At 44.9% G+C, this 26,882-nt stretch overlaps 1 protein-coding gene across 1 annotated transcript in view; it reads left to right on the forward strand.

Annotated features, from left to right (window-relative positions):
- The window catches only part of LOC140592626 (sterile alpha motif domain-containing protein 3-like), a 229,178-nt gene extending 221,903 nt beyond the window's left edge, over positions 1-7,275 (forward strand). Inside the window, exon 8 of the mRNA XM_072716432.1 lies at positions 7,208-7,275. Coding sequence (XP_072572533.1) covers positions 7,208-7,256 — 49 coding nt within the window. The 3' untranslated portion in view covers positions 7,257-7,275. The remainder of the gene's footprint in view (positions 1-7,207) is intronic.
- Positions 7,276-26,882: the final 19,607 nt, after the last annotated feature.

Below are 26,882 nucleotides of genomic sequence, written 5' to 3' on the forward strand. Positions count from 1 at the left end.
TTTTTTGTACCATGATCCAATTTTTACCATACTAGCTCAGTGTTATGATGTGTGTCGGGCGAGCGGGGAAATACGCTATAACGGGGTATATTCAGGGGAAACACGTAACGTTAATGACAGACCTGGGGAAACAGACTTGAACGCGGACTAATATACACAGGACTACAAGCAGGAAATGCAACACAACAGGTAAACAGAAGGATTCCACACGGGGTTAACGAGGTAGGCTTGGTCCACAAGAGGGCGGTACAGGCAGGGTGTGACACTCAGTCTCAACCCTACATCAAGTATAGGATTAAATAAACACTATGATCAAGCATGCAGTGCACTCTGCAATTTATACCAATCAATGCCTATCGCACAAATCTGACTGGATATGCCAGTGAATTTTAAATTAAGCATTTTTAATTTGGCTTCTTGGATTAGTTGAGTGTTTACTTTTTTGTGACATGCCATTCTGATGGCTTTATTGCTTGTTATGCCCAAAACACACCTCTGAATTACTAAGAGAGTTAGGACAACCTTTTTGCACCTTGCACTGACACATAGTATGTTTTTTCCGGTGTCAAAATAGTGAAATGGATTTGGACGCGTCCATAAATGTTAATTGCACTTTACATTTCACGTTAGATCGTCAAAATAGAGCCCCCTGTATTTAAGTGTTCCCCAGTTTTATTCTAGTCAGGTCTGTCATTGAAGTTGTTCCCTGGTGCTACTCACATTCTCCTCCCTTGTTTGGCCCATTGTCCCTTCAACCTGCTTCACTCACTCCTTCCCTTCCACCGGTGCATGACAGAATGATGGACCTCCATACACCATACCGTATAAGTTAGCCTGGGCTTCTCTGCATCCCGTGGACTGGATCCCACGAGTTATCTGGATCCAGATACCTGTAAAGCTACCAGTACCATGGGATCTTCCCAAGCCACCTCATCTGCAAGCAGAGGACTATATTTCCCTCCTGCATAAGCTTCTGGTTTGGAGGATAACTGAGGCCAAAGCTCTCTTTATGCAGACAGATGGCATGCTGGGCAAACTCACCACAGATCCCCGAGAGGTGGAGGAGGTTCAACATTGCCCTAGAGCCCACCTTCACCTCAGCTACACTGTCCACACCCTGTCAAGGTAATGTTCCTGCCGCTTCACTTGAACCTCGCACATCTGCGGGTCCTTCAGCAAGGCCCTTAACCCCTAGCTCCCTGGGTGCTGCTGCAGGTGGCAGCCCTTCGCAGACAACTTATTCTGCAAAGAGCAAGCTGAAGGGGGCATAAAGACAATTTCTCCACGGGGACAATAAAGTTTCCATTATTATTATTATTATTATTATTAAACAGACAAATGGCAGGCATCAATCGAGACCTGGGAGCAGGACACCAGACGGGACACCAACAAGGTTGGGACATGACACACACTAAGGCTGGGACAATGGAATTAAATAGACACACAAGGCTAGATAACACATGATGGACAGGATCCAGAATACGGGACAAGATACATGGACAAGTAGAGGGGCAACAGACAGGGGACGAAACATAAGAGGAAGGGTAAAACAAAGGCTGCGATAAACGGAAATGAGGGACGTCCGGGAAGTCCTTTGGACCCTGGGGAGCTGGGTGGTGACCCAGGGATGTGGACCTTCCTAGGCCCAGTCAATGGCAAGGAGGAGCTTGTCCGGACTGCAGGACCTGATGGTCTTGAAGGGCCAGTGGGGCCAGAGGGCAGCAAGGAACCATTGGGATCGGAGCAGAAAGGTGTCAAAGGGACTGCGTGACAGGGATAGGAGGGTGCTGAGAGGACTGCATGAGAGGAGCAGGAGGGTGCCGTGGGTTCTTCCCTCTAGGCCTCATTAGAAGGTTCACCCGGGGGGCAGCATGGGCAAACTGAAGTCTGGGAGGCCAGCACAAATAGTATGCCCCCATCTCCCTCTCCAGGAGATGGAGACTCGCTAGTCCCACTTTTGGCCCGAAGCTGACACTGGTGACTGCCCCAAGGCCTAGGACTAGGTCGGCTGAAGCCTTGGGTTGAGGCTGTGGCCCATAGAGTGGGGCTCAGGGTAATACCCAGATGGTCCCACTCTAAGTCTGCCAGAAGGTCATCCTCTGGATGACAATATGGTGTGGTTGGGGTCAGGAGGCTGGCGGTGGCCAGAGAGTCAGGTGGTAGGCTGGCTGTGACCAGCAGAGGCTGTGGAGAATGCTGATGGCAAGCCTGGAGTAAAAAGCACCAAGCATGGCTCATCAGGGCCATGTTAAGGAGGAGACAGTAGGGTCTGGCATGCAGGATGTGACAGAGCCCTGAAGGGCCCACAGACAGTTTTACATTACAGGGAGAGCCTACAATTTAAGTGAATTCCCTGGGATTTTAAGCTACCTTGCAGACACACTGTAGAGGTGACAAATTTAAAGTTATTAAATTTTGAGACAAATTGTCCCAACACTCAAGTAGCACTGCAAAGTGATAGCATGACAACTCAAAAAAATATTTGACAGCTCTTTTTCAATCTTTGCAGTCATGTTGCATGGGGTGAAGATCTGCACCTAGTCAAATTTTGAAACAAATCACAACAAAGTTGAAGTAGTGCTGTATAATGATAGCTCAGACACTTGAATTTATCAGCATGATAACTCAAAAATAACTCATACTTACAAACAGATTACCAAAAGGTTCAGGTTAAATCCATCCATCCATCCTTTTTCTGATGCTTATCTGGGGCCTAAGCAGGGATGCCCAGACCTCCCACTCACCAGCCACCTCATCCAGCTCCACTGGTGGAATACCAAGGAGTTGCCAAGACAGTTGGACCTCCCCAGGGAGCTATCCGAGAGGTACAGTATCCCTGATAGATGCCCAAACTACCTAAACTTTTTCAATCTTTGCAGTCATGTTGCATGGGGTGAAGATCTGCACCTAGTCAAATTTTGAAACAAATCACAACAAAGTTGAAGTAGTGCTGTATAATGATAGCTCAGACACTTGAATTTATCAGCATGATAACTCAAAAATAACTCATACTTACAAACAGATTACCAAAAGGTTCAGGTTAAATCCATCCATCCATCCTTTTTCTGATGCTTATCTGGGGCCTAAGCAGGGATGCCCAGACCTCCCACTCACCAGCCACCTCATCCAGCTCCACTGGTGGAATACCAAGGAGTTGCCAAGACAGTTGGACCTCCCCAGGGAGCTATCCGAGAGATACAGTATCCCTGATAGATGCCCAAACTACCTAAACTGGCTCCTTTTGATGCAGATGAGCAGCAGCTCTGCTTTATGCCCCTCCTGAATCTCTAAGGCTGAGCCCAGACACCCTGCAGAGGAAACTAATTTCTGACACCTGTCCCCATGATCTCGTTCTTTCAGTCACTACCCAAAGCTCATAATCATAGGTGAGGGTAGAAATGTAGATCGACCAGTAAATTGTAAGTACAGAACGATACTGCATCTGCATTACTGCAAAATGCCATACTAATCTGTATGTCGATCTCCCGCTCCCTTTTTCCCTCATTTGTGAATAAGATCCTGATATACTTAAAATCCTCCACCTGAGACAGCAGAGAGATGGAGAATGGCGCTTCTTTCAAAAAGATTTATTACCCAAAAGTCAAAAAGGTCACGGGTCAAAAGTTCACTGGGTGGGCGGGTCTGGGGCATGACGTCACAACTAGTGACGTTGGGAGAGGGCCTTTATTTATTATTAATTATTTATTAATTGATTATTAATAATTTTTTTATTTATTATTAATAATTTTTATCATTTATTTATTTATTATTAATCATTTATTTTTATTATTATTTTATTTATTTTTATTATTATTTTATTTATTTTTATTATTATTTTATTTATTTTTATTATTATTATTTTGAGTGAATTGTGTGCTTATGAGTGGGGTTTTTTGTGGGAATAGCCCCATGCTACGAGGGTGCCGAGGACGGAGCTGAGCACAGGGGCTGAGTGGGTCGGTTACCTGATGGAGTGTGAGCGTACGGTGCCTGTGGAGCGGTACCTTGGGAAGGTCCCGGTCGGTCCGGCGGAGTGTGTACTTGGGCATAGCGCAAAGGACTCGGAGGGGGTGCCTGTGGAGTGGTACCTTGGGAAGGTCCCGGGCTTTGGAGAATCCGCAAAGGTCTCGGAGGGAGCGATGCTGGAGAGCTGTGAACTGAGAGCTGTGTTGCGCGAGACTGAAAGAAACCCTGTGAGAATGAGAAAGTTGGAGCTAAGAATGAGAGGAGGAGGGTCTGGGTCTGACGCTATCCTCCTCCAATGAACGCTTAGCGGCAGTTTGGGGGTGTGTGTGTCGACACCCCCTGCAGCAGCAGCAACAGTTTGGCCTTGTGTGGTAGCGTTTTTTACTTGTTTCAAGTTTGTGTTTTTCGTCATGCAGCCGTTGTATTACATCAGCGCGTAGACGGATACCTTTCATGCAGCCGTCGGGAGACCTGAGAGTTACCTGGGAGCTGCCCAACGGGGATAAAGTGGTCTGCCTCTTTGACAATGTTGCGGAGGAACTGCGCATCTTTCAGGTCACCGGAGATGCCACAGACCCGGGGATAGACGACCCGCATCTGGCGTGTTTTTCTGAAACGGAATGGGGAAACTTGAAGACTATCGTTATCCCGATGATGAAGGAGAGCACTGACCCCGACTTTCAGTCAGACACCGGTAGAATGGAGATGCACTATAGAGATGCTGCCAGTGGTAAACATCGGAGCACCTTTATGAAGTGGGACGCGACCAGGGAGCTGGACAAGAGAATGGTGAATATATGGCAGCTGCCTAAATGCGACTGTTGTGGAATGAGAATTCCATACATGATTTGGATGCGGCTGATTGAAGAAAAGAGCGATTACTTCCAAGCGCTGTTCAAGGACAGTCGGGTACGTAAGGAGATGCAAAAACCTACGCCGTAAGGATCACCCCCTCACCCTCGACCGCCCGTATATAAAGTGGACGCCGTTACAAGCCCTTTCACAAACATCATCATCATCATCATGGCAACAGCAGCAAATTACAGCAACAAAGTGATCTCCGACGACGAAAGTAGGGAGAATGAGGCCTTTCACCCTCCAGCAGCATCGCAGGCCTCTGATCCTGGAGAGCTCCCTCCGACCCCTCCACCGACACCGGCCTCTGATCCTGGAGAGGTCCCTCCGACCCCTGAGATCTGCACGCTTCTCTCCAGACCCGCTTTGTGCAGAGGGATGCTCAACTGCATAAAAGCCATGATAGTGGGCCTTTTAGCCTCAGTCATCATGAAGCATCAGCAGAAAAACTGCTACAGCTGCGAGGTGGATCACCCCAGTCAAAGACAGCACCCTTGCCTGTTTCCCGCCGGCAGGAATTACTGTTACAAACACTTTGACTCTGTGCTGAGTGACCTCTGGACCGACCGGCTGACACCCGCCTTGATTCACGTTCTGGCGACCCTGGGCATCCAAGCTTCCATCGGCAGGTTGGAGGTGACCGTGGAAGCTATCCTGTATGATCTACGCGAGGCTCGCGACGGAATGCTGGAAATCAGTCGACTGGAACAGGATCTGTTTGAACAGAACCCCGCGCTTAAGCAGATCCTGGAAGAAGAATTTCTGACTCGTTGGGAGGCCCAAGACTAAAACAAAAAGCAATTTGTGATGGGGAACGGTATCGGCAGCGCTTTACGGCGGTTTATGCACTGTTGTTGCATGCTATCGATAAAAAGAAAAGCGATTGTCGGGATGATTATACTTGTTGCTGCTTTCATAGACTGATATTTGAGATTGCTCAAGTCGGAGAACATTATCAGCGGGGAATAGTTTTACTTACTCAGCCGATGGCAGAGAGAGAAGGACAATCGTCCAAAAGTCTCATACGTGCGTGTCTATCTTGTATTCCCGACGATGAATTTGACTGTAATCACATTTTTATATTTTATGCTTTAATCGTAGATGTAGTTGCCTTTAAATTTCATAATAAGCAGCCTATCGATGTTAATCAGATGCTTTCTACTCTGCATACATGTATCGCTGAAAAGGCCACTATACAGACCTTACTGCTAATCTACCTCAACAACTGTCACGGCTGTAACTAAATGTATTCCCTTGTAATAATACTCCTACCAGGGGAGAAGCCCTTCTTGATCTTGTTTTCTCTAATAACCAGGATAGGATTGGAAAATTAGAGGTTTTAGACCCATTGTACGGTAGTGATCATAACATGGTTAAATTCGAGGTTAATTTTAGTGTCCGAAGAGCAAAGTCGAAATTAAAAGTATACAATGTTAGGAAGGCTAACTTTAATGGTATGAGATGGAAATTAGAAACTGTAAACTGAACAGAGTTAACTAGCAAAACAGTTGAAGAGGCATGGGAATTTTTTAAAAGCACATTGTTGCAAGTGCAAGAGGACTTCATACCTGTTTCCAACAAAACTAAATCTAGGAAACGACAACCAAGGTGGTTTACGAAGGAAATTAAGAATAAAGTCAGGAGGAAAAGGGCTCTGTTCCACAATTGGAAAATAACTAATGATTTCAAAATTAAGCAGGAGTATCTAAGTCTACAGGCAGAGTTAAAAAATAACATTAGGCTATCCAAGAGGGATGTTAAAAGAAAAATTGCATTGGAGGCTAAGGATGACAGTAAAGGTTTCTTCCAATATTTTAACTCCAAGAGAGCACTAAAAGCTGAAATCACTAATTTGCAGGATAGTAAGGGCCTTAAAATTGAAAACGAAATTGATATAGTAAATGAGTTTAATGATTATTTTTCACGGGTTTTCACAGTAGAGAACACAAGTAACTTACCACCAATTAATACGAATACAGCATCGTCTATGACCAATATATGTATAACTGAGGTTGATGTGATACTAAGGCTAGCTAAACTCAAAATAAATAAATTGCAGGGCCCTGATGGCATCTTACCTATAGTCTTAAAAGAGATGAGGGATATTATTAGCCAACCTTTAACTTTAATATTCCAGAAATCGTTATCTGCGGGTGTGGTACCATCAGATTGGAAGCATGCTAATATAACACCCATATTCAAAAAAGGGGATAGAAGCAATCCAGCAAACTATAGGCCAATCAGTTTAACTAGCATTACTGGAAAAATAATAGAAGCTATAATTCAAGTGAAAATGGTAGATTACCTAGATGCAAATAACATTATAAAGGATAGCCAACATGGATTTAGGAGAGGTAGATCCTGCTTAACGAATCTACTTGAGTTCTTTGAGGAAGCTACAAGTGAAATTGATCACAAAAAGGCCTATGATGTGATTTACTTAGATTTCCAGAAGCCTTTGATGTTGTCCCCCACAAACGGCTCTTGCTAAAGCTTAACCCTTTGGGGTCTAGGGGTAGGAAACACACTTTCACTGTCTGGGGCATGATCACACATTTCTTCAAATATCATAAACTTAATTCATGGCAAATAAATTATTTCTTATATATTTGTTTTGCCATTACACTCATCTTTATTTTAATATATATTGTAAATATGTCAGATTTTTGTTAAGTTTGAAATTTGACATCAAAGTATAGACATTGCAAAATGCAGTTTGGAACACTTGCAGAAACATTATAAAAGTACATAGTAAGCAATGCTGGCAGTTTGTTTTGATCCCAGATATCTGATCACCAAAGTCTTGGCTACATGAAGATGACTGAATGGTTTAGATGCAACATTCATTTGGATAAATAAATAAGAAAAACCTAACTCATGTCACTATTTCTGGCTCCTTTCATTGAATATGTAGCAACTTTCATGTGTATGAATGAGCCATTGTCACCTGGGCACGTCCCCAACCCCCTTTTATGGCGCTGAAGGGGATGTATCTGGATCGCGTTTCACCGTTGCGCTGTTAATCAAATTACCATGCGAATTCGATTTGAATACGCGCTAATGCGGCTATTTATAATGTGAATAGCGATCTTCGGGTGAGAGCGGTACTACACGCCCCCGATGCAGGTAAAACAAAGTAAGATGACATGGTTTACTTTTTTGCCGATTTAACCTAGTTAAAAAAACTTTAATACTTCCAACAATGGACGTTTTGAAAAGAAGACAGATTACGGATTTAGCCAGCGTTTTTTTCATGATTCTACATTAAGATTTCAGCGAGATATAAACTGAAATAGACGCGAAAAGTACGCGATGTCGCCGACGACATACTCGACCCCAGAGAGTTAAAGCTGCAGGGATTTTAGGAACTGTGGCAGCTTGGATCGAAAAATGGCTAACTGACAGGAAACAGCGAGTAGTTATTAGAGGCACAATGTCACAGTGGGCCTCCGTGCATAGTGGGGTACCGCAGGGTTCAATTTTAGGACCACTATTGTTCCTAATTTACATTAATGATATTGACACAAATACATACAGTAAACTGGTTAAATTTGCAGACGACACCAAGGTGGGCGGTGTAGCAGATACTGATCTAGCAGCAAAGAGGCTTCAACGGGATCTGGATTTAATTAGCGAATGGGCTGATACTTGGCAGATGAAATTTAACACAGATAAATGTAAGGTAATCCATGCAGAAATATAAAGTGCAGATATTTTATGGGTTCCACTGAAATAAAGGTAGCTGATTACGAGAAAGATCTCGGTATGTATGTTGATGCTTCCATGTCCCACTCTCGCCAGTGTGGGGAAGCAATAAAAAAGGCCAACAGAATGTTGGGTTATATCTCTAGGTGTGTGGAGTTTAAGTCAAGGGAGGTGATGTTACACTTACATAATTCCTTGGTAAGACCCCACCTGGAATACTGTGTGCAGGTTTGGTCACCATACCTCAAGAAGGACATTGCTGCCTTAGAAAAGGTGCAACGAAGAGCTACGAGAATGATTCCTGGTCTTAGAGGAATGTCTTATGAGGAGAGGTTAGCGGAACTGAATCTGTTTAGCCTTGAGCAAAGGAGACTAAGGGGGGATATGATTCAGGTCTATAAGATTCTAACGGGTCTGGATGCTGTTCAGCCAAATAACTATTTCAATATTAGTCTAAATACTAGAACTCGTGGCCATAAGTGGAAATTAGCGGGAGAACATTTTAAAACAAATTTGAGGAAGCACTTCTTTACACAGCGTGTAGTTAGAGTATGGAATAGTCTTCCTGCTAGTGTAGCGGAAGCTAAAACCATGGGTTCCTTTAAATCAGAGCTAGATAAGATTTGAACAACTCTGAGCTATTAGTTAAGTTCTCCCCAAACGAGCTTGATGGGCTGAATGGCCTCCTCTCGTTTGTAAATTTCTTATGTTCTTATGTTCTAATAACATTTTTAAACTATATCTTTCACTAAATGTATGCCCTTGTAATAGGGTTTTTAAACTATATCTTTCACTAAATGTGTGCCCTTGTAATAGCATTTTTAACCTATATCTTTCACAAAATGTATACCCTTGTAATAGCGTTTTTAAAGTATATCTTTCACTAAATGTATGCCCTTGCAATAAAATTGAGTTGAATAGCTTTGCAATAGTCTTTTTAAAAATACCGAGTGGTTAAGGCGTTGGACTTAAGATCCTATGGATCTTAAACATTCACCCCAGCTAAACTCTTTTGTAAACTCTACACATATGGGTTAAATGCAGAAAACACAATTTCATTGTTGTGTTCACTCACTGTCTGTCAACAATGACAATAAAACCCCCCCTCCCCAGACAGCTATAAAACGCAGCATCCTCGCTCTCACCCCACCACTCGCTGTGTGAAAAGCATGTCTGTTGCCAAGACTACAGCTCGTGTCTTGAGCCATACATACTATGACCCCAGCCACCCGGGGTCATATGGGGGTGCCTCCAGACTGCAGAGAGCCGTGGAGGATGATACGGGGAAAAAAGTGGCTACCGACGATATCAGAGAGTGGCTGTCTACGCAAGACAGTTATACTTTACATAAGCCGGCTAAAAAGAATTTCCCCAGGAACAGAGTGTTTGTACCGAGAGCCATGTATCAGTGGCAAGCCGATTTATGTGACATGCAAGGGCTGGCCACGTACAACGACGGGTTAAAATACCTCCTTACGGTGATTGATGTTTTTTCTAAAAAGGCCTATGCGCGTGTGATAAGAAACAAGACGGGGGTGGCCATAACGGAGGCCTTTGATTGTATTTTAACCGAGGGGGGTGTGCCCCTCAAGTTACAGACGGATGCCGGTAAGGAGTTTTTAAATGGGACTTTTCAGAAACTTTTTACAGAAAAAGTCATAAAATCACCCATTTCACCACGGGTAGTGAACTTAAAGCTTCCGTCGTAGAGAGATTTAACCGAACATTAAAAGAGAGGATGTACAGATACTTTACGGCTAAAAACACTCGACGATACGTGGATGTGTTGGACGATCTAATAAAGGGGTACAACCAGTCATTTCACAGCGCTATTAAAATGAAACCTTCCGAGGTCACGACCGATAAGTACGAGCAGACATTTATGGACGAGTACTTTGTCATATGCGAACGTGTACCCAGATCGCCGCCGGTGTATAAATTGAGGAACGTGCGCGGTGAAATACTCGAGGGGACATTCTATGAAGCTGAGCTGCAGAAAGTCAAAATATCTCCGAAACGTGTGTTCAAGGTCGAGAAGGTTATAGGCTCAAAGACCGACGAAAAGGGGAAAAAGTGGATTTTAGTATGCTGGCAGGGTTGGCCCTCGAGGTTTGATTCGTGGATACCGCGGTCGGACTTGATATGGATTAAATTTTTTATTTTTAAAAGAAAAGGAAAAAAAAAATGGAGGATCGCCCCTCTTTTTACCTCACACTACCATCAAACTCTTGTCTCTCCATCTTCCCCGATAACCAGAGTTCGGATTACACCGTGATGCTCTCGCGACCTATAGAGCTACGGGGGCCTTACGAAGTAGGGCTCGCTGAAATCATGTATTGTTACATGTGGCGAAATATTACATACCCCGAAAATACTTTTGAATTGCGGGGTACGGAGGTGGAGGCAAAAAGAGACGCCGATCCTCTAGTGGATTTGCCTTACCTTTTCCCTCGGAAAATTAAAGTCGGATATTATGAATCCGTTTCACAGATTGTGTCAGAAATCAACGCTTCGTTAAAAAAATTAGGTACGGATGTTTTCTTCACATACAACGAGATTACACGAAGGGTTAATATAACCGGACATCAGAAATACAAGATCAAATTTAAACCTACTCTGGCCTACATGCTGGGCTTTGAGCCGGGTGGCTGGTATAACGTAGGAGGTACCATGCCAACCTCACCCTACCCGGCCGACATTCACGCGGGATTCTATAATATGTATGTCTACTGTAACATTGTGGATCAGCCGCACGTGGGGGAATTTGTAGTGCCGCTCCTGAGAACCGTTAAAATAGGCAGTGGGTTCGGCGACGTAGTCACTTTGCCGTTCCACAAGCTGCACTACGTACCGGTGAACAAGCAGAGCCTCCAGAATTTGCATATTGAGATAAAGAACGATCAGAATACTTTGATTAATTTCTCCTACGGAAAAACGATCGTCAAGCTACACTTTCTCCCCGTGCCAAAGATCCCCGTTTAAAAAAAAGAGAGAAAGCGGAGGGGGTGGGGGAGCATGGCGTACCACAATTCGCAGAGATTTATTCAGTATTACACCAGTCAGGCGGGACATGGGCTCCCCGGTTTTGCGGGGAGCCCCGTGATGTACGGGCGTGGGTTGGACTCCATGCTCAGTAGGGCTTTTAGATTTGTTTTACCCTTTCTTAAGCGTGGAGTTGATATAGCGAAACCTCATTTGAAATCGGCGGCCAAAGGAATAGCTTCGGATCTCGCCAGCTCTGTAGTCAGCGGCCGTTTTACAAACACCGGTGACCCCAAGCAGGAAGGCTCAGGTCTGCTGTTGCTATCTCAGAGGAGTAGGAAGAGAGCCCCAGCGCCTTTACCCAGGCAGCACGGTCATAAAAAACCTCGCAGCAGCAGAGCTGTCAGGATTCCCAAGTCTCGACCTCCAAAGAGAAACAGGAAACCCCCCGGGGACATATTTTAAGAGAGAGAGAGTGAGAGCATAAGGAAGAATGGCTCTAGCTTACCGCCTCTCGGCCGAATGCACCAAATCTGAGCTGGACCTGTTTGCGGCCCCTATGATGCAATTATCCATAGATCAGACCAATTATGTAGAAATCAACCCACTAAATTCCATTACCGATCAGGATGTTTTGGATTTCCTAATTCCGGGGTCGGGCAATTTCTATCTGGACCTCAACTCTACATTGCTATATCTAAGACTCAGGATCGTTAGGGCGGACGGCGCCCCCCTGGTTGACGCTGACCCCTGCGGTATTATACAGTACCCACTAAACTGTATATTCTCTCAGCTGGACATGAGTCTGAACGACGTCCTGATCAGTTCCTCATCGGCCACGCACCCCTATAGGTCATTCATAGAGACGCTGCTCAATTTTTCTACGGATACGCTAGAGAGTCAGTTTTCGGCAGGGCTCTGGTACAAAGACGTCGGAGCCGACTTGGATAGCGTGAACATCACCCCCCAGGGCCCTAACGTGGGGTTGCAGAAGCGAGCTGCCTTCTGTAGAAACTCTTGGGAATTCTCTCTGATCGGCCCTATACATGCTGATATTTTCAGCGAACGAATGCTGTTAAACAATGTGGATATACGCTTAAAGTTTGTAAAGGCTAAAAGTGATTTTAGTCTCGTGTAGAAATGACGCCGATTATGAACTGAAAATACTGAGGGCCAGCCTGTTTGTGAAAAAAGTGGACGTCTCCCCGGCGGTGTCACTGGGTCACTCAGCCGCTCTCATGAAAGCAAACGCCCTGTACCCTATAAGCAGGTTAGTCGTTAAAAATTACACACTGCCCGCGCAGTCGCGGGTCTGCCCGCAGGACAATCTTTTCCTGGGCAATTTACGGCGCTACATTGTTTTGGGGATCGTGGACCACGCCGCGTTCGTGGGCACGCGAAACAGAAACCCATTCAGGTTTCAGCATTGTCACCTGGAATTTCGGAGTCTCTCTGTAAATGGCCGACACATACCCAGCAAACCGTTCCAGCCTGATTTTAACGCGAGGCAGTCGGTCAGAGTGTTTTACAACCTTTTCCTGGCTACAAACAGGCATTTAAGGGATTCGGCGCTATGCATTAACCGTGAGGATTTTGAAAACGGATACTCGCTATTTGCTCTCAATCTCTCCCGAGACGACGAGCTGGACGGCAGTGCCCTGTCACCCGTCATCAGCGGCACGTGCCGTCTGGATTTAAGGTTCAGAGCCCCGCTACCTCGAACAATGAGTCTCATCGTCTACGCCTGCTTCGACACCATGATTGAAATAAACTCCTAGAGACAGGTATTAGTGGACTTTTAATCATGAACACTCACCAGCTGGAATGCCTTTTACGACCCCTGCTGGGGGATGCTTTTGGAGGTGTGTGGCCTAGCGATTTATTACCCACCTGCGTAGAGACGAGGCCCACTTTTCTGGTCGCAAACACGCATGACCGCAATAGAGAGGGTGAACACTGGATTTGGATAATTTTGGAGCCCCAAGAGGGGAAAGCCTCCTTCTTTGATTCTTACGGTTATCCCCCCGATTCCCCTTACTACCCTAAAAGTTTTATGCGCTTCTTGGGGAGGCACGCTAGCGAAATAAGGTATAATACGTGTCAAGTTCAACACGACTTTTCCTCCACGTGCGGGGCCCACGTCTCCTTTTTCCTCTACCAGCGCTTCAAGGGACTTTCATTTCAAGAGACTATGATGCTGTACTCTGATGACTTGAGGAAAAAACGACTCTCTAGTATCCAAGTTTATCAAGAAATATTTAAAGTGTATTAGCCGTGTTAATGCCGATAAACTTTCAAAGCCACAAAATGTATGTTCCTTAAAACTATTTAAAGATTGTTATAGTTGTTAGATTATTGTCGGGAAAAATTAAAAAAACGTGACACCTTTTATTCAATAAATTCAACATTTTATTAACCATCTTTTTCGTTGTTACAGGCGTTTTTTTTCACACGCATAAAACACTTAATCGCTGTAATCTATCCACGGAGAATAAGGGGTACCCTTTAAAGGCCATAAACGATATTCAGGGGAGGAATCACGTGGCGTGTGAGGGGTACCCACAAGCGGAGAGTCATCCGTACTAAATTTTGCATGTCTCTTGCGTTTCTTTTTCACAGGAGGGGAGGAGGGTGGCGCGGGACCCCTCGCCGTGGCGTTTCCACCGCCGTAATCTTTAAGCTGGCTTAGGGCTTTCCTAGCTTGAATGTTACCGACGGTCGTGAGGGGGATGTATAATTCGGATATTACGTTTAAAAAGGGTTCCCAGCCTTTAGGATATCCGACGGCCTGGGATTTCGGCTGGGATAAAGTTTTCATCAAATTCAAAATATGGGAACCTTTAATGAGTCTATCTCTGATGATGAGTTCACCCGACTGGGTCCAACGTACTGCCCCGTCGGAATCGAGCAGTTTCTGCATGATGTACCCCACGTTCTTTCCAGGGCTGTGGAGTCGGTAGATAAATGCTCCGACTCCTCAGTTTCTAAATCTTCCGACTCCGACTCCCCGACTCCTCTGTATGTATATACTATGCTAATGTATTTTCTACATCCATTGAAGGAAAGGAAGGCAACATACATGTCATTTCACCACAGAACTACTGGCTAGGAAGCCAACACTCTACTATAATGCTAGATTAAAGACAAACACAATGAAAACAAGGTCTTCACTAGCGCATAGCGAAGGGGAGCCGACGGAGCTGAGAACACACCAGATGATTTTTCCGGCGTTTGACGTGTGATGACTCGTTGAACGGCCGAAAAATCGGCAGTGCATCTGTATATGTATGGGGGGCTTTAGGCTAGGTTCACAGTTCCCTGTAACAGTGGAACACGACACAATGGAAAGCGGTGCCGCACCTTACCTGTGCATTACATCCCATATAGTGACGCATACAGTCAATGAAAAGCATGCTTCATGGTTACTTGACATGTTTGTTTTGTGGTAACATTATGCACTGCATGCATTGGGCTTTATTCTTACAGCAGAGTAGTTCATTATGACTGTTTGTGAATTGGGACATTTCAACTTACTTTTTTAATTCCCATTTAAATTTAGTAGGAGTCGGAGTCGGTTAACTTTTTGCCGACTCTGACTCCGACTCCAGGTACCCAAAATTGTCTCCGACTCCTCGACTCCGACTCCACAGCCCTGGTTCTTTCTAGACCTGGGCGCCACTTGCTGGACAACTTCCTGTACAGATTTGTCCCTAGTCGCGCCACCGGGCTGTCTCTCCTCCTCCACCTCCTCCTCCCCCGGCACATCTCTCTTTTCCTCATCCGTTTTTTCTTTCCGCTCGTTAAGGATAATTTCTCGCCCCTGATTTTCCTCTTTTCGGACTAAATTCAGATACCTCTGTAGCAATTGGTTGTATCTCTTTACTTTTTCGTGCGAGTTCATACCCGGCTGATTTAATAAACCGTGCATCTGGTTTTCAAGTTCACCCAGGGCCGATTCCCCGATGGTGGTATGCGGGGTCACCCTCTGGGTCAGCATACGGAGTTGTTGGGGGCTCAACAGGAACATTTTTTTTACCTCGCTCATGCTGGTGGTGGAAAAAACAAAAAAAAGCTAGTTAGCCGTCTTACTGGTGAACAGGCTTGTGATGAATGGCAGAGCCATTGACAGCAGCGGTAATAAAAACCCTCCTTTCTGAAGCACGGCCTTGCGTTTCCTTGTGACGCTGTTTTTCTTACAGGCGAAAAGCTTAATCAGCCTTTTCTGGTTCTTAAGCTTGTTAAATTGAGCTACGGTTAATGGTATACGGCCTCTTATAAGATTGAGACAGATTTCGGAGAGAGCCAAAATTATGTTATTAGATGGGTCCGATAGAATCTTTTTATGTTTCACCCCCCTCATCCTCTGTAAAACTTTAAGGGTCGGCAGGTGTTTCCTGAGATGCTTGGACATGGCTCAGTAATGTTAAATCAATCAATGGCTCTCTGGTAGAAAGAGGACGGGGAGCGACCCCGGTAATAAACCGGTCCTGAGTCAGAACTCTTCTGGGCACGTGGCTCTTAAATCAACCAAAAAATACCCGTGAGCAGGTCGAGTGGCCTCTTCATAGGCATCTAGACAAAACTTTTTCTGCCAAGGAAACATTTGCTGAGCTAAAACTTTGATTTGCATTCTGTCCCGCACATTCTTAAACAGACAATAATAAGTAGTATTTAGGGCTATAGTCCTACTGTACTTGCCCTGATGAAATACGTTCTGCACGAGGTATATGACCGAGATTTGACGGTGATGTCTGAATCTCGTGAACGCTTCTGCCACGAGTTTATTTTCGGACGCGCTGTCCATCAAATCATCGATGATTATCAAGGAGCCGGAGGGGAACCGCTCCTCATCTTCCCAGCTTTTAGGCAGTCCTTGTATAAATTCAATTTCGCTGATCCGATCACGCAATTCATCATAAAGCGGCTGATGGGAAGCGTAACACCATACAATTTTTTTAACGGGTGGCCCTATGAAACAGTGACTCTGATTTAAAAGCAATTCTTTAGTAAAATAGGTTTTCCCTGAAGAACTTGCCCCGGCAATTATCGCCGTAAACGGCAATTGTAAACGGTGATCAAAGTCGACCTCTTTCACGCCGCTACCCATCATCTTCCAAAAAAACACTGATGAAACGGTAAACACTACCCTAATCTTTTACATCTTTTCCACACACACACAATCCCAAAATGCCTGTGTAAAAGTTTTTATAAACTCTTATGATAAATGTACAAAACATTTTCGTACAAGTTTGAAAAATAAAAACACACACAAGTTACATTTTAAAACAAATGTACATCTTTGAAAAAAAGAAAAACTTTCATTTTAAAACATCTTACTTTCATGATACATTTTAAAAAAACATCTTGTACAAATGTACATCTTACTTTGAAAAACTTTCATTTTAAAACATCTTTGAAAAAATTTGTTACATTTTAAAACAAATGTACATCTTTGAAAAAACTTTAATTTTAAAACATCTTACTTTCATGATACATTAACAAATTCATTCGATGAAATATTTTTAAAGACGTACAACACCCTTTTGCGATGCTGCTAGTTTTTACATTTCAGTACCCAAAAGGCAGAGTTTCCCCGCTAGTCAACAATCTGCGTTTGTCATAGATGACCCTGACCTTTTTATTGAGAGGCCTATTAAACAGGCGAAAACTTTTCATGTTGCGTTCGATTTTGTTGTAGTGCGTCATTATAGGGGGATCATTCCTACATCCACCGATGTAGTTTTCAATCAATCCGATCATACTGTCAAAGTTTACCTTTTGACAGGTTTCGTAATTTACAGTTATACCCTTACATTTCAACTGTGTTTTCCTGTTGTTGAGTCGGTAACAGTAACTTTTTGGCCCCAGCGCACCCCACGAAGCAATGTATTCGTCGGGGGCTAATTCGGAAGTGAGCTCTCTCAGGTAATTGCCTAAGGTCGGCTCATATTCACCCGGCCTGCTTATGTACACGATGCTGTCTGTGTCATGATACAGGACCCGCCGCCCCAATTTTTCCAGTTCTTTGTAAAGCGTCAACCGCCCCCACGCGGTAGTTTGACAGGCTATGAATATGTTTGTCTTTCCGGGCGGCACTTTGTAGGAAGACTTGTAATGCCAGCGAAACTGGAAATCTCGTACAGCTCCGAGCATAAAAAATTAAAAAACACCCCCGGGTCAGACACTATAGATGTCTAGAGCATGTTGTTCCTCTGCGCCAGTTTATCCTACAGATAGTTAAGCAGAAGCTTGGCCACCTGCCTCTTGCCCCCGTTAGACACTATCTTATCGCGCTCCAATTGGATCCCCTCGCGCTCGAGATAGTTTTTAATGTAGTCCCTGCGACCCGTGTCATTGGTCGCGTCGTCGGGGTAGCCCGAAGCCTGTTGCTTCACTTTGAGAAAGGTTTTAATGTAGCCTCTAAACAGGTCGCCGCTGGTCTGGGGAAAATGCCACACTTCGTGCACCTTCATGACCGAATCTGTCTAAAGCCAGATTGAGCTCCGCAGAGACCCACACGCCGGTCAGCGCATGCTCTGCGTCAGAATGACCACAGACCCCCTCTTGCCTGTTCTCGATTGCGCACATCCTGCACAGTGTAAACACAAGTTTCCCATTTGGCAGTCTGCTGGGTAGGATGGGGAAAAACAGCTTGCGCAGGGGGTTCACCGTGGCTTTGATCAGGCCAAAGTATTCATTCAGAGGTTTAAAATTTGAATGAATGATTACTGGGTGCCCCACGGGGAATTCACATTTAGCCAGAGTGAATGGGTACAGCGACGTGAAATCCACGTAGTGGACGCGCTCTTCCCCCGTGACGTCGTAACGCAGGCGAATCGTCGACGTCCGACCCCCAAACAGCGCTTCTCGTGGCCTAAGGGGGTCAGGGGGCTGAAAGTCTGACAGGAAATGCTGTAGCTCCGGGTCGTGAGTTTTAGCGTGAGCCCATTCGTGTTCCCAGATGGATTCTACGTTCATATTAAACTCTTGGCGCAACGCCTCAAGTTTTTCCCTTGTTTTAGCGTACAGGGCACCGAAGCTCTCGCGGGTCAGGGGGCAGACATCGTGTTCATTGTTGCATGTAGGACACCCGTGAAACTGGCAGCCTAGAAACTCGAAAGCCCATTTCTCTCCCTCTATCTCCGCGTATCCATCTACGTGAAAGTGCCCCACGCAGCGCGTGTCGAATTTCTATGCCGCGTGTGCGGCCGATGAATTCCAGCCACTGGATCGAGACGTTGGAATAACTTTTATATTGCCTCCTGTAATCCCAGACATCCGGGATCGCGATCGTATCTCTGGGCAGGAAATTTGTCCTGTAAACCAGCAACGCGGCTGAAGCGATGGTCGCCGTGGAGAAGGGATTGCAACCCGTGAGCGTTTTAAACTCCCGCAGGAAGCGCAAGCAGCCCTCTCTCAGAATCTCCACCTCGTTCTTACAGTAAGCGATCATCTCTTTGTGAAAATTAAAGGTGTGGTGCTTTACACCGTCGTACCATCGATAAAACTTGTCGCGTTCTTTGCCGGGCATTTGATCGGGCCCAAACTGATCGGGAGGGGGGTAGGGCCCCACGTAACTAAAGTTTTCCATGTCTGTGAAATGATGCGGAAAATAGCATTTTCCTATCTGAGTTGAGCATCCCATTGCATCTGGGATTTTTGTCAAGGGCATGCTTAGAAAGGAGTGACTGTCGATGTACCTTTGCTCAAACACGCTGTCCACGATGAGAATGATTTTATTCCCCTGTGACACCACACGCGGTTCCACCCCTTCCTTCACCATCGCGTTCAGTATTATGTAATTATCAAACGCCTTTCCATAGTAACTAATGAAACACGTCCCTGTATAGTAGGGCGTCCTGAAATGTCTGAGGAAGTGCAGCGTGCAGTCAGGCCCCTCGGCGGTCATTGTCTCATTTTGATCGGAGATGGCACACACGTATACGGGGATATGGGTACCCGAGCTCTGGGATGTTTCAAAGTCAAAAAACACATATTTAGGGGCCTTTTTACTGCCCTCACCCATTTTGGCGACCCGTTTCCCTTTGTTAGGCTTCTCCGGTGGATTTAAATAGCAGAGATGTGGGGTGGATATGTCGGATTCTGCTGACTGGAGCTTAGCGTCGCATATATTACATTTTACTGTTTTACACGAGTGCGGTTTTGGGTTCTCGGGACTTAGGTAGTAGTTGAGCCCGCAAGCCTTGCATTTTCTGAACTTGTCACAGGGGCTAGCAATCTCCCCCCTAACGGGGCAGACCCTCGGTGTATGGTGATGCTCAAAGCACATGTTATTTAAGCATCTGAGATTACACCGCTCACACACTATCCCCGGTGTGGTTTCACCTTCTCTACAATTAGTCTGACAGACGTTGCAAAATTTTTTGCAGCGATAAGTGTGAGGCGAGTCGTACCCTTTGAAACAGCTTGTGCAAACGTAGCTGGCCCCTAAGAAGCCCTTGACGCTTTTAATGCCGTAAAAATGCTGGTTGTGTAAAAAGAAATACATCATCCGTCTACTGCCGGTAGGTGTAGGTGTCTGGTTAATCTGGAGATTGTTTGAATACGGTTGTTAATAATACACCACTGCTTTGCAATCAATGAATTTCTCAAAATTGATTATGTCATTTAAACAGACAGCATGATCGTGGGTGAAACCCGCTTTCTCCTGTAACTCCAGGCCGAGCTTTTCACCCTCGGCGTCAGTGAGGTTTCCGTGGAGCATATGCGCCAAGTTTATGGCGAAACACGCTCTGCTGTCGTTTTTTTTTAATGATAAACATGTGTTTGGCTTTTTTAGAAATTATTTCTGAAGCTAGCATGGTCTGTAGTTTTCGTTTGTTCCCACCGCCGCCGCGTGGGATATTGATTACGTCTACGATTACTTCTAGGTTGGAATCGTTTAAAATCTCTTGATTAGACTGAACCAGGCGATCCAGCAGTTGCTGCAAGTCTGTCAGCTCCCCCTCCCCATACCGTACAATTTGTGACAGCTCGTCGTTTAAAAAGTCACCGCGCAGGGTGACCTGTACATAAGCTCCCCATGCAGCATAAGGTATCGCCTCATTCACAATATTTTGAAACCCCCGATTACATTTTCGTAGTACTCACGGAAATTTTCTTCGTTTCTAGGTTGCGGAATATTTAGAATCCGCCTAATCTGTACATTATTGTATCTGCGGCGATGCACGACCCCGTCAGGCTGGGGATCCAAGTCACCACCACCTTCCTGTTCAACATCGGCATTTTCAAATTGTCCCAGTCCCAAGTCATTTTCAATCTCAATTTTCAAAGAAGAAATTCTACGTCTGACAAGGCTTCCCACAATTCAGAATCCGCGGGGGACTATGCGGCCTCGTCGTCGGGCAGCACCGCTTCTGGTTCACAGCCCCTTTCATTTAACATGCTTATTAATGTCTCAAACGATGGTAGGAAACAGGGCTCTTGGGCCGTCGCTTCACCAGACACTGCGTGTGGCGAGTCATGTTGAGCAAAGTAAAAAAACAAAACTTCAAACAAAATTTACTGTAAGACAAAATGTTCAATTTGATGTGTGGCCCAAATTACAGTTTGACCAGGATTTGACCTACGCTGATGTAATACAACGGCTGCATGATGAAAAACACAAACTTGAAACAAGTAAAAAACGCTACCACACAAGGCCAAACTGTTGCTGCTGCTGCAGGGGGTGTCAACACACACCCCCAAACTGCCGCTAAGTGTTCATTGGAGGAGGATAGCATCAGACCCAGACCCTCCTCCTCTCATTCTTAGCTCCAACTTTCTCATTCTCACAGGGTTTCTTTCAGTCTCGCGCAGCACAGCTCTCAGTTCACAGCTCTCCAGCATCGCTCCCTCCAAGACCTTTGCGGATTCTCCAAAGGCTGGGACCTTCCCAAGGTACCACTCCACAGGCACCCCCTCCAAGTCCTTTGCGCTATGCCCAAGTACACGCTCCGCCAGACCGACCGGGACCTTCCCAAGGTACCGCTCCACAGGCACCGTACGCTCACACTCCATCAGGTAACTGACCCACTCAGCCCCCGTGCTCAGCTCCGTCCTCGGCACCCTCGTAGCACGGGGCTATTCCCACAAAAAAACCCACTCATAAGCACACAATTCACTCTACTCTAAATAATATAATAAATAAATAATTAAAATAATAATAAAACAATAAATAAATAATAATAAATATTATAATAAATAATTAATAAACAATAAAATAAATAAAAAAATATTAATTGATAATTAAACCTCTCCCAACGTCACTAGTCGTGACGTCACGCCCCAGACCCGCCCACCCAGTGAACTTTTGACCCGTGACCTTTTTCACCTTTGGGTCATAAATCTTTTTGAAAGAAGCGGCATTCTCCATCTCTCTGACAGCAACTCATCCCCTACCAAGAGAGGGCAATCCACCCTTTTCCAGTTGAGAACCATGGCCTCAAACATGGAAGTGCTGATTCTGGCCGTTGGCTTCATTGATCTGTGCCCTCTGGTGTGTAATGGGGCAGTTTGCAGGCAAGTGTGAAGCGGCTGGGATGAGGATCAGCACCTCCAAGTCTATGTTGGCTCTGTGTTTTTTATTGCTTGGTTCAGGTGTGATGGGAGCTGGAAGGGAGGGAGGAAAAATGTGAACTGGGGGTCTAGGGAACAGGTTCACGCAGGTCCGATAAGATAGCCCTTAACCCTCTTGAGCCTAGGGTTAGGAAACACACTTTCACTGACTGGGGCATGATCACACATTTCTTCAAATATCATAAACTTAATTCATGACAAATAAATTATTTCTTATATATTTGTTTTGCCATTACACTCATCTTTATTTTAATATATTGTAGGAATTATTAGCTCAGGTAAATTTTAATATCTCCACCAATATGTTTGAATTAATTAAAGCTTAATTAATTATTATTTAACGCTGATTATTAATCAATTGTTATGCCGAATGGTAGGGTGCATCAAACCCCCATTGATTTTCAAAATGTTTTTGGCTGTATAATAAATATGTTCTACCGGATGAAAAAATAATTTGGGCAAAATTTCGTTAATTTTGATTAACATCTACCGGGTCCACATCTATATTGAAAATATGAAAAATAATGATAAACGCAAGAAAAACTAAGGTACTTCAGAAGTTCACAAATATATTTTAAATGCACAAATTAAATTATTAAATTATTGTGATACATGTCTGATGTCTGATATAGTTGGTACAGGTGTATAGGGCATAGGCCTACTGTTACAGAGCAATACTTCCAGCAGCAATATAATAGCAATATACTTCTGGGCAAGTATAATAGTATGTCTATCTTAAGAACTGATAGTGAACATCAAGAAGACTGATATATCGATGGCACCTGGGAAAAACCGCGTAAGTGCACTATAGTATGGCGCAATCCGCGTAAATGAAAAATGGGCGGGAACGAAACTAAAGCAACTAAACAAAACCACATCCATTTCATATCATGCAATTTTCGCGTAAGGGACATCAGTCTGTGCTGTGATTTGGAAGTGAGTAGCTTGTGAACATGGACGAGGCTCAGATTTTAGCACCAGTATTTTCAGTATGTTCACAAGGGCTCTCAAATCTAGGTCACGTTTTACTTCCACCATTTAGAAAAAAACGTTCCCCTGTAAAATTGACAAATTGTTGGATACGCGGTTTTTCCCCGGTGCCATCGATATCCACTATTAACCACTTTAAATACTAAAACATGAAATCATTAATGCTTGCAGTATAACTATTCCAAAGTATGAATTATTGCCGTTATTTCAGAATTTCATGGCTGTTGTGGACCCGGTAGAACTTATCCAAATTTCAAATTATTTTGCACAGTGTGTTTTTAGTACAGATAGAACATTTTTTTTATATAGCCATGAAAATATTTTTCACTTCGGGGGTTTGATGCACCCTACCGAATGGTCGGCTCCTCCAAACTCGATTGCGGTATCCCCGTGAGTCTGTTAATGTGAGACTTAAACGGGATTCACTAATTACCAGTATCACTTAGTAACCTGGGTTAGAAGGCTCGTCCACCGAGCTGCGTCACCAGGTAATGTAAACAATTGGTAGCGAAGCCCCCCTCACGGCCGATGAGAGAGAGTCTCGCGATGTTTCAGGCGAGTTTGAGGTTCAGAGCGTGTAGCAAGATCGCACAGAGGCAGGAACTTAGTGTGAGTACTCAATGACGGAGGCTGAAGTTGTGTAAAAGACATGCATTTATTCCTAGCTAACACTACAACTAACATAAGACAGACATTACACCTAACACAAACAACAAACACGAAATAACGGAATAAAACAAACGATGTAATTATGAAAATGCAATGACCGTATTTAAATGAGTAACCTTAAATGGGCAGTACTGTTCTGCAAAGCAAGCACAGTTTGTGGAAACACGACCCTAAAGTCTTATAGCAGGTTAACAGAACAGCTTAAGTTGTTAGAATGAAAGGAAGTTGGTTTACTTGGTTGAAGAGTGGGGGGGGGGGGGGGGTCTTGGCAGTTGATGGCTGAGCTGCTGAGCTGATGGCACTCAAGGAAGGCGCGGTGTTTGGAGCAGGGAGTGGAGTCCCTTTAGATTCTCTCTCCTGGTGAAGCTTTGTCTTGGGTGCTGTTCTCTGTTCAGCTGGGCCTTCACCGGAGGGTTCTTGTGGGCTTCTCGTCTCCCGGGCTGATGTTCTTCTTTGGGCTGGCGGTTATTCTCTGCGCCCCTTTGTTCTGAGGTGCTAGAATTTTATGATCTAAAGTTCATGAATAGGTATGACCAGGAATTCGACTCCTGGCCCAATGGCTGGCCATCCATTTGGCGGGCTTTCGGAAGGGGGTCTGTATCAGTCCTTTTGGGATTTATGGCCCGACTGATTCTCCCTTTACTGATGATTTTCATTAAGCTGTTATAACTTTTGATACATCCACTTTTATGGTAATCACTGACCAGATTTGGAATCAGGGGTGATTAACAATCAGTTTGACACCAAACATGCCATACCAGCTTCACAGGTACATACCTCATATCATCTGTATTAATTGATTAAACAATTAATTATTTTATCTATGTGACTGATTCACATCATTATAGGATACAGGTGTTTTGGGTTGCACCTCAACAGATGTTACACTTTGTGCAGATATTACATCAAATATTCATATTACAAACAGCACATCTTATCCATAGATAGGCGTGGCCGTTAGTTTGTGGTAATATCAATATAAGTTGCACATCTGAAAACAACATATTTTGTTTGGTGTGGCTTATGCCAATTCATCTTCTCCAGAATGGATAAGATACACCTAAATTCAGTTCTTTTAACATAGCATGGTAGAAACAAAGAAACTTGGTAACCGTCCACCAAGATCAGATAAGGACCACAAAGGAATGTTGAAAGAGAAGGGGGGGTTTTTAACAAAGAGACTCTCTAAAAGTTAGGACACATTGGTTACACTCACTTTCCAGATTCTTCTGGTATACCATGAGAACATACATACAATGGTAGCTATACCTATCTATTTATTTAAATTTATATGTGTTCAAGTGCAAAGGGGTGAAATAGGTGATACGCCGTGAACATGGTTATAAGGGTGGCACACAAAACACTAAGATTGTCTAAGGACACATACAAACATAACCTATCTGTATATTGAGACTAGTAGTCGTGAGTAAATCAATATACACGGTATACAAAAGCCAAACTTAAATGAAACTTCCTTTAGGGTGTTCGTCTGTTGGGTGAATGATATGTAAGGCAGAATGTATGGGGAGGGGGTTGTGTGCCAAGTCGAGGGACCCCTGTCCGTGAAGTCCACTCTGCTTGTCTGTAGGTCCCTAAATCTTTGGGCAATAAAAGTTGGAGTGCTAGCCTCCCTGGTTATCTGTGTGTGTGTGTTTGTGTGTGTAACCCCCCCTTTGGTGCCTCTCGTACCAGGCTCGGCCTTGTCTCAGGCCACCTGGAATTTAGGCCCTGTGATATGTGCATGTGTGATCCTACATATCCCCCCTTTCGGCTGATGATGGCATTGCCATCATTCAGGCGACGGAAGTTGAAACAGGATCACCACCATGCAACGAGGCATTGTTGACATCCCATTGTTTGGCACTCTGGGTGGCACAGTGACAGGATGGACAGGGAGGAGGCGCAGGGGCTGGCGCCTGGCTTCTGGGACCGCAAGGAGTGGTGAACCATATGTCGAACAGGGTGCCAACGGCTGCTGCAGCTCCCAGCAGGGTGCTCAGGAGCCTCTTGGGCCGTTGATTGGACTCAGCTTGGGTCACGGTCATTGGGTTACTGCTCCAACCTGTGGTTAGTGTCAGCTGCAGCATGATGCAGGGCATCCTGAGTCCATCTGACACCTGTCCCACTAGTTTGGGGTCTCTCGTGCAGGTAATGGGCTCGGTTGACGTCGTCAGATGAATACTCTTTCTGTGTGGGTACAACAGTTGGTAATCACGAGACCGGGCTGTCCCCGGGAGACGGTGCCAGGTGGAGGCCCAGGGAACGCCGTGTCAGACTGGAGCCTCAGCCTCCTAGGCAGAGTAATGCTAATAGCGGGAGCAGCATCATCCTAGTAATAGGGGGTAGAAAATAAAGACCAGATTAGGATTGAGGGGGTGAGTCGAGACTCTGAATGTTGTGCACACCGGTGCAAAAGAGAACAGGAGAAAGACATAGTGGGCAACAATTCTCAGCCAGAGAACAATTGCAAAGAAACAAACAGGACAAAGAAAATTGCAAAACCGGATCCTCTTCAGTAATTTCCCGGGCACGCGTGAGCCACCCCAGGTCCTTACCAAAAACAACAACAAAATAAAATGAAAAGTTATCAAAACAAAGAAACAGATAAACAAAAAAAAAAAAATGAAAAGGTCACCCAGATATCAGTAGTCAAGCCCACCACCTTAGTCTACCCTATCTGTGACCATCTTTCCTCCCCTTTCTCTTTGGTCTTTCTTGTTGGGGGTTAAGAGATTTCGGCTGGAAAAGTTGTCCTTCTTTTGGTTGGAATGTGGTTCATTCCAAGCTGCTGGCTTCATCTTGAGTGCCTCGTTGGTTGTTTTGGCATTGCGGTGTCCTGCAGAGGGTGCGTCGTGGGTGTACAGTAGCATGATCCCCCTTTGTGCCTGAGGGACCACGAGCTGTGGTGAAGTGTGGGCATCAGGGACAGCAAGAGGTACGCCCTCGGCAAGATGAAGAAAGAGTAAATCCATCATCAGGTGATGGAGGTCAGGAAGGGATGCCTGATCAGTTGTGGAGATCGAGTTAGCAGAGAGGTCGCGGAGGTGATCGCAGACCTTGTTGAGCACAGCATCAGTGGGCTGGAGAGAGATGATATCAGAGTTGGAGACCTGAAGGGAAAGTTCCAGCAGTGAGGC

Source organism: Paramormyrops kingsleyae, chromosome 9 (assembly GCF_048594095.1).
Source record: "Paramormyrops kingsleyae isolate MSU_618 chromosome 9, PKINGS_0.4, whole genome shotgun sequence".
Lineage (NCBI taxonomy): Eukaryota > Metazoa > Chordata > Actinopteri > Osteoglossiformes > Mormyridae > Paramormyrops > Paramormyrops kingsleyae.